The following is a 9,362-nucleotide window of genomic DNA, read 5'->3' as shown; positions in this document are numbered from 1 at the left end:
TAAAATAAAAACAATTGAAAGATAGGCTGCATCACAGTTCAGACACTGAGGTCAGGTGAACAGTTACTTATCTCTCTTTAGGTTATCCTGTGTTTTAAAAGTAAGCATATGCATTGTCTGGAACCTGTGATGCATTACCGTCTACAGGGAATTACTGCATTGACAGATAGTAAGTTCTGGCAACTAATCTTTCCTGCAGCATTGTTACATTTTTTTCCACCATAAGTTTCAATTCCAGGTAGTACTCATGGAAACTTTCAAAGCACTTAAATCATTTAAAAAAAATTCAAGAACAATCATCACGGCACTTAAGATTTAATGTACATTTATTCTTAACATGTGGAACATATAGTATAAAGATTTTATACTGAATAAATGATATTCATTAAGCCAGAGGAAAAGGAGGAATTTACATCAAGTTTTAACTACATTATCTGAAATACAAATATGCTGATTCGCACTGAAAAATTTTTGAAATTGTGTTTCTTCATTTTTTTTTTAAATTTCTGATCATTACCTGTACTTAACCTTTTCCACACCTTGATTATGAAGCAAAATGTGATCAGCTGCTCTCCTTGAAATAGAGCATGACTTTATACATACAGAAACTTGTACATCACCCTCATTGGAGATATGGCCAAAATATATAATAAAAAAAATAATTAAAATCTACCACTTTCTTTAAACCTTACCACATCATGGAGAAAGAAAAACTGTAAACCTCATCCTAAAAGAAACAAAAAACAAACACAACAGAAATAGTTTGAGGGTATGTGCAATGTACAACTTCTATATACAATACAGCCATTTGGCTGTAGGAAAAAAATATCAAAAGATGAACTGAGTGAAGCAAGAAATGGCTGAGGACTGTCATACTGTGGAAGGTCAAGGAAGGTATGAATATGACAGTATTGTGAGGAAGCAATTGTGTGTATCACTTCTCTCCCTCCCCACAACCCAGATCAACAGTTTATTTGCTGCTAGACTAATGCATTTCAATTTCTTCTGAGTTTGGACTAATGCACACCTGTTTTTTGATCCCCTACACCTAGATCACTAAGTTCTATTGCACAGCGCTTTCTGTGGTGTGTACATACTTCAAAATTATTCTGGCGCTTTTTTTTTTCCTTTTTCTTATTTTTAAGTGGTAAAGAATATTTAATTGTACAATGTTTGCCACATTTCAAAATTCACCTTTTTCGCTTCCAAAAATATCATACAAACATGAAAGAAACACCCAAAGGGAATCTAGGGATAAAGGTGACCCCCACTGTACTAGACAGCAACTTTGGTTAAAAAAATGTTTTAAAAAGTACTTACACATAGACAGCAAATATTTATTTCCATCTTATATTTGACCAAATTGACTACCTTTTTAAAGCCCAATTTAGTAAATGGGGCAGAGGAGCAAAGATGATTTTTGTTGTTGGATAAATAACAGAAGTAGTTAATCAAATGCAACTCCTTTGTCTCCACTCACACATGCTTGGCTTCCCACTTCTGTCATAATTGACCAATCATGAACAGTGTATCACAAATGACAGATGCAACCATAGAGTTCAGAATAGATGATATAGAAATATCTAGCAAGCGGCCCTCATATAAAACAAATTCTGAGCGGTTCTCTTCTATCCTAGCCATGGCAAGCAAAGCCTTGGCTGCTCGACACATCATGTGCACACTGGTTGGTTCAATAGGTGGAGGCTGCATGTGCATCAAATTCGGCTGACTGTGCTGAAGTTGGGCCACAGTGAGGCCATCCTCAAGGAAGCTGATCAGATTGCTGATGCTTCCTTTTTGCACAGCAATAGCTCTAGCCACTAATGTGTCCCCCTGGGCAAAGTTTGACAACAGAGCAACGGACATTTCTCGGCAGACTGAAATTCTTCGGTCTCCCACGTACCTAACCAAAGTAGCATATAGTTTCTCCTGGCGGCTGAAAGGGGGAGTTGCCAGGATGAGATCTACATTATTGTCCTGAATGCTGAGTTTACATAAAGTCTCCAACACAAGTCTCTGTGGTGACAGCACTGAATTAAGTCCCACTGTTGGGAAAGGATCCTGGGCTTCTGCTGAAGGACAGACCATCCAGTGTAGCAAGCCATCCAAAATTGGCAAACAAATGCTTTCTGGGTATACAGACAGGTCCAGCTGCCCGGAAATGTTGGCTAAGGTAACTAATGTGTTCTCCCGTAAAACCTCAAGGCAATCCCACCACCATTCATCTTTGTTGCAGGCTACCCCTTCGTCCTCTTCTTCCTCTTTCTCATAAGTTCGTGGTGTTCTCTTTCTTTCTGGATGCTCATGATGAAGCAAAATTAGCTTCCCCAAAATAAGTATTAGGCCCGAGTGCTTTGACATTTCAGCGTCATTCCCAGGCACAAAAGACAAGCTACGAACTATATTTGACACACATATGCAACGTTTTGCCAAAGAGTCCCGCCAGTCAGAGATTGTGCACAATGGAGTCTCATCACGGCTACAAGGCTCATCCTCCAATAACTTTATATTTCTGTGTGCTTTTGCTTGGTGTATACCAAATAGAAACTTACTGCTGTCTGTTTCAGAAGTCAAATGATTAGAATTGTCTTCTGGTAGAGCTCCAGGCCGTGCTGACAATACATCATCTATTGTTGCTGTGATACTCTTTTCTGGCTGCTCTTCTGTATTTATGTCTTCAAAGATCTCATGTTCTTTTGTTTTCTTCTCTTTATTTGGACTGCTTAAGCATCCTGGCACCTTCTTGCGTGATAGCATTTCCATTTTACTCTCAAAATGGGTCTGAATGTGCTCCGTTGTATCGCCTCCACCAATCTTCCAATGGAGCAATCCACTGTCGAATTCTTGAACTCTACCAAGTTTATTTGTACGATCAACCACAAAAAGATCCTTTCTCTTCACAATCTTCAATGGCAGTCTGTCAAATTTACTGGCTTGTTTTGGTTTCTCATCACTAACCTGTGAATCATTTGTTGCAATGTTGACTCGGCTCTCTTCATTTCCAGACTGGCCATCTTCCTCTTCGTCAATGTCATCGCCATCACAATCATCGTAATCATCGTCATAATCTAGTTGTTCTTCAACCTCGTCTTTCTTAATATCATCCGCAGTACAGTTAACATCATCTTTCTTAAAAGCATCTGGATCAAGGAGAGCCTTCTGGCCTGGATCTCCAACCTCATATTCTTTCAATATTCCAAATATTTCTATCAAGCATCTTCGGAAATATTCCACCAGAAGCTCCAAGAAACCAGACAACTGTAAGAAGAATAGAAATAAAAGGATTTTCAAACTTGCAAACATATTCTTTTCAGTTATTCAACTTATTTGTCATACAGACTTTTCAATGAGCCTACATGGTTGGCTTTGGGGTCCAAAAGGGTGTTCTTAAGGTCATTAGATCTGTCTCTGCTAGCCTTACCTACTAGTCCAGATACCATATGCAATCGGTACAGTGTTTTGATTTTTCTCTATATATTTTTCTATGTCTCTTGTACATTTTGATTTTAGTATCATGGTATTTTGCTGCTGCATTCACTTTATTGCAATTACAGCACTTTCTGAACAGTTAATACAGGCTTTCAAAAATTAGAACAGGAACATAGTACATCTCCATTTTTAGATGTCTCATTCAACGTTATTCATAAGACTACAATGATTCACTCACTCACTCGGCCTCTACAGGCCTCTGCAGCAATGAATTTCACAGATTCACCACCCTCTGGCTGAAGACATTCAAAGAACAAAGAAAATTACAGCACAGGAACAGGCCCTTCGGCCATCCAAGCCTGCGCCGATCCAGATCCTCTATCTAAACCTGTCGCCTATTTTCCAAGGATCTGTATCCCTCTGCTCCCCGCCCATTCATGTATCTGTCTAGATACATCATAAATGACGCTATCGTGCCCGCCTCTACCACCTCCGCTGGCAACGCGTTTCAGGTACCCACCACCCTCTGCGTAAAGAACTTTCCATGCATATCTCCCTTACACTTTTCCCCTCTCACCTTTTAAGTTGTGACCCCTAGTAATCGAGTCCCCCATTCTGGGGAAAAAACTCCTTGCTATCCACCCTGTCTATACCTCTCATGATGTTGTAGACCTCAATTAGGTACCCCCTCGACCTCCGTCTTTCTAATGTAAATAATCCTAATCTACTCAACCTCTCTTCATAGCTAGCGCTCTCCATACCAGGCAACATCCTGGTGAATCTCCTCTGCACCCTCTCCAAAGCGTCCACGTCCTTCTGGTAATGTAGCGGCCAGAACTGTACGAAGTATTCCAAATGTGGTCGAACCAAAGTCCTATACAACTGTAACATGACCTGCCAACTCTTGTACTCAATACCCCGTCCGATGAATGAAAGCATGCTACTTGACCACTCTATCGACCTGCGTTGCCACCTTCAGAGTACAATGGACCTGAACACCCAGAGCTCTCTGTGCATCAATTTTCCCCAGGGCTTTTCCATTCACCATACAGTTCACTCTTGAATTGGATCTTCCAAAATGCATCACCTCGCATTTGCCTGGATTGACCTCCATCTGCCATTTCTCTGCCCAACTCTCCAATCTATCCATATTCTGCTGCATTCTCCGAAAGTCCCCTTCACTATCTGCTACTCCACCAATCTTAGTGTCATCTGCAAACTTGTTAATCAGACCATCTATACCTTCCTCCAGATCATTTATGGATATCACAAACAACAGTGGTCCCAACACGGATCCCTGTGGAACATCACTGGTCACTGTTCTCCATTTTGAGAAACTCCCTTCCACTATAACTCTCTGTCTCCTGTTGCCCAGCCAGTACTCTATCCATCTAGCTAGTACACCCTGAACCCCATGCGACTTCACTTTCTCCATCAGCCTACCAGGGGGAACCTTATCAAACGCCTTCCTGAAGTCCATGTATATGACATCTACAGCCCTTCTCTCATCTATCAACTTTGTCATTTCCTCAAAGAATTCTATCAAGTTGGTAAGACATGACCTTCCCTGTACAAAACCATGCTGCCTATCACCAATTAGCCCATTTTCTAACAAATATAAATAGATCCTATTCCTCAGTATCTTCTCCAGCAGCTTCCCCACCACTGGCGTCAGGCTCAGCGGTCTATAATTACCTGGATTATCCTTGCTATCCTTCTTAAACAAGGGGACAACATTAGCAATTCTCCAGTCCTCCAGGACCTCACCCGTGCTCAAGGATGCTGCAAAGATATCTGTTAAGGCCCCAGCTATTTCCTCTCTCGCTTCCCTCAGTAACCTGGGATAGATCCCATCCAGACCTGGGGACTTGCCCACCCTAATGCCTTTTAGAATACCCAACACTTCGCCCCTCCTTATGCCGACTTGACCTAGAGTAATCCCTAACCTCAACATCCGTCATGTCCCTCTCCTCCGTGAATACTGACGCAAAGTACTCATTAAGAATCTCACTCATTTTCTCTGACTCCTCGCATAACTTCCCTCCTTTGTCCTTGAGTGGGCTAACCCTTTCTCTAGTTACCCTCTTGCTCCTTATGTATGAATAAAAGGCTTTGGGATTTTCCTTAACCCTGTTTGCTAAAGATATTTCATGACCCCTTTTAGCCCTCTTAATTCGTTGTTTCAGATTGGTCCTACTTTCCCGATATTCTTCCAAAGCTTCGTCTGTTTTCAGTCGCCGAGACCTAATGTATGCTTCCTTTTTCCTCTTTGCTAGTCTCACAATTTCACCTGTCATCCATGGTTCCCTAATCTTGCCCTTTCTATCCCTCATTTTCACAGGGACATGTCTGTCCTGCACTCTAATCAACCTCTCTTTAAAAGCCTCCCACATACAAAATGTGGATTTACCCTCAAACAGCTGCTCCCAATCCACATTCCCCAGCTCCTGCTTAATTTTGCTATAGTTGGCCTTCCCCCCATTCAGCAATCTCCCTTTAGGACCACTCTCTTCTTTGTCCATCAGTATTCTAAAACTTATGGAATTGTGATCACTATTCCTAAAGTAATCCCCTACTGAAACTTCAACCACCTGGCCGGGCTCATTCCCCAACACCAGGTCCAGTATGGCCCCTTCCCGAGTTGGACTATTTACATACTGCTCTATAAAACCCTCTTGGATGCTCCTTAAAAATTCTACTCCATCTAAACCCCTAACACTAAGCGAATCCCAGTCAATGTTGGGAAAATTAAAATCTCCCATCACCACCACCCTGTTGCTCGTACATCTTTCCATAATCTGTCTACATATTTGTACCTCTATCTCATGCTCGCTGTTGGGAGGCCTGTAGTACAGCCCCAACATTGTTACCGCACCCTTCCTATTTCTGAGCTCATCTGGAGCCCCACCAACACCAGCATGTTTCTTCAGATACAAGGCCCAAAACTGCTCACAGAATTCTAAATGTGCTCTGACCAGAGCCTTATACAGCCTCAGCTGTACGTCTTTGCTCTTATTTTTCAGCACTCTTGAAATAAATGCGAACATTACATTTGTCTTCCTAACTGTCAACTAAACCTGCATGTTAACATTAAAAGAATCATGAACTAGGACTCCTAAGTCCTTTGTGCTTTAGATTTCCAAAACGCTTCCCTATTTAGAAAACAGTCATAGAATACAATAGAATCATACGGTATATAAGAGGCCCTTCAGCCCATCAAGTCTGCACCAACAAAAACTACTCTCAATGAGTCCTGCTTTCCTGCAATAGGCCCATTTCCTTGAATGTTGTGAAAGATTGCAGCAGTTCAAGAAGGCAGCTCACCACCACTTTCTCAAGGGAAACTAGGCATGGGGAATAAATGCTGGCCAATCTACATCTCAGTTCTTCCCACCAAAATGTATGATCTCACACTTTGCCATTCCATCTGCCACTTCTTTGCCTACTCTCCTTGCCCGTCCAAGTCCTTCTACAGCCTCCCCACCTCCTCAACACTACTTGTCCCTCCACCTATCTTTGTGTCATCTGCAAACTTAGTAACAAGGCCTTCAGTTCCTTCGTCCAGATTGTTAATGTATAATTTAAATAGCTGGGGTCCTAATACTGACCCCTGTGAAACTCCAATGGTCACTGACTGCCATCCTGAAAAAGACCCCTTTATACACACTCTTTGACTTCTGCTGGTCAGTCAATCCTCTATCCATGTCAGTACTTTGACCTAACACCATGGGCTCTTATTTAATTTAGTAGTCTCCTGTGCGGCAGATTGTCAAAGTCGTCTGGAAATACAAACACATCACGTCCACTGGCTCTCCTTTGTCTAACTTGCTTGTTATCTCCTCAAAGAATTATAAAACATTTGTCAGGCATGACTTCCACTTGACGAACTTGTGCTGACTCTGTCCTATTTTACCTTACACATAGAACATAGAACATTACAGCGCAGTACAGGCCCTTCGGCCCTCGATGTTGCGCCGACCTGTGAAACCAATCTGAAGCCCATCTAACCTAAACTATTCCATTATCATCCATATGTTTATCCAATGACCATTTAAATGCCCTTAAAGTGGGCCAGTCTACTATTTTTGCAGGCAGGGCATTCCACGCCCTTACTACTCTCTGAGTAAAGAACCTACCTCTGACATCTGTCCTAAATCTATCACCCCTCAATTTAAAGCTATGTCCCCTCGTGCTAGGCATCACCATCTGAGGAAAAAGGCTCCCACTGTCCACCCTATCTAATCCTCTGATCATCTTGTATGTCTCTATCAAGTCACCTCTTAACCTTCTTCTCTCTAACGAAAACAGCCTCAAAACCCTCAGCCTTTCCTCATAAGACCTTCCCTCCATACCAGGCAACATCCTGGTAAATCTCCTCTGCACCCTTTCCAATGCTTCCACATCCTTCCTATAATGCGGTGACCAGAACTGTACGCAATACTCCAAGTGCGGCCGCACCAGAGTTTTGTACAGCTGCAACATGACCTCATGGCTCCGAAACTCAATCCCTCTACCAATAAAACCTAACATACTGTACGCCTTCTTAACAATGCTATCAACCTGGGTGGCAACTTTCAGTGATCTATGCACATGGACACCGAGATCTTTTTGCTCATCCACACTACCAAGAATCTTACCATTAGCCCAGTACTCTGTATTCCTGTTACTCCTTCCAAAGTGAATCACCTCACACTTTTCCGCATTAAACTCCATTTGCCACCTCTCAGCCCAGCTCTGCAGCTTATCTATGTCCCTCTGTAACCTACAACATCCTTCTGCACTATCCACAACTCCACCGACTTTGGTGTCATCCGCAAATTTACTAACCCATCCTTCTACGCCCTCATCCAGGTCATTTATAAAAATGACAAACAGCAGTGGCCCCAAAACAGATCCTTGAGGTACACCACTAGTAACTGAACTCCAGGATGAACATTTCCCATCAACCACCACCCTCTGTCTTCTTACAGCTAGCCAATTTCTGATCCAAACCGCTAAATCACCCTCAATCCCATGCCTCCGTATTTTCTGCAATAGCCTACCATGGGGAACCATATCAAACGCTTTACTGAAATCCAAATACACCACATCAACTGCTTTACCCTCATCCACCTGTTTGGTCACCTTCTCGAAGAACACTTCCAAGTATTCCTCAATTTCGTCCTTAATCACGGGCTATAAAATCTTACCAATGAAAATTCATTATAAACACTGCAAAACTCATATGGCTGCTTTATGCCAATCCCCTTGGGAATTCTGCTTTAGTATCTTTTCAAGCGGGAATATTTCTTCAAGATTTTAAAATTTATTTTATTTTAGAAAAGTTATTTAAGTTTTGAGTATAGGGATTTTGGAATTTCAACTTGTAGGGTGCAATGTTTTAATCTATTTTTCTGATGAGAAATGTCCCAAAGAAACTAACTGGTTAGATTCTTCAATTCTTCATTATTCTTCATTAGTTGTAATGGAAAAATCTGATCAGTTAACAAAACTTTATTTAAACTTGCACCTTTTATGTTTACAGCTACAATGTTAAATGAGGAATTAATGCTCATCAAAATTTACAGGGTTCTCTATATTCAAAATATAGAGAATAACTGCAACAGAACTAAAATGAAAACCTTCTCAGGCAATTTCATTAAACCAACTTTATGCCAGCTCCATATATTATCTATACTTAAACATCAATTTGAAGTAAAATTATTAGCCTTTCATAACTGATCAAACTGTTTCACAAAATTTTGCGAAGTTCATATCCAAAAAGCTGTTTCTGAAGTTGCATGTTGATAGAAAACATGAGAAAAAGGATAAATTTTGGAGGTCAAGAATACATTGTATACTTTCTCCACAATTATGGTGAGAAGGCACTATAGGAACAATCCACACAATTGTACATCTATACCACCCATTTCTTACAGCAGCCAACATGTAAA

General features: G+C 41.3%; 1 protein-coding gene across 7 annotated transcripts in view; it reads right to left on the bottom strand.

Annotated features, from left to right (window-relative positions):
* Positions 1-299: 299 nt before the first annotated feature.
* The window catches only part of LOC109930802 (AT-rich interactive domain-containing protein 1B-like), a 171,425-nt gene continuing 162,362 nt past the window's right edge, over positions 300-9,362 (bottom strand). For all 7 annotated transcript variants that reach the window (XM_048601520.1, XM_048601521.1, XM_020530240.2 and 4 more), the window contains one exon: positions 300-3,258. In XM_048601520.1, the coding sequence (XP_048457477.1) occupies positions 1,504-3,258 (1,755 nt within the window). In that variant the 3' untranslated portion in view covers positions 300-1,503. The remainder of the gene's footprint in view (positions 3,259-9,362) is intronic.

Source organism: Rhincodon typus, chromosome 9 (genome assembly GCF_021869965.1).
Source record: "Rhincodon typus isolate 14 chromosome 9, sRhiTyp1.1, whole genome shotgun sequence".
NCBI lineage: Eukaryota > Metazoa > Chordata > Chondrichthyes > Orectolobiformes > Rhincodontidae > Rhincodon > Rhincodon typus.
This window is presented reverse-complemented; position numbering and strand designations above follow the sequence as displayed.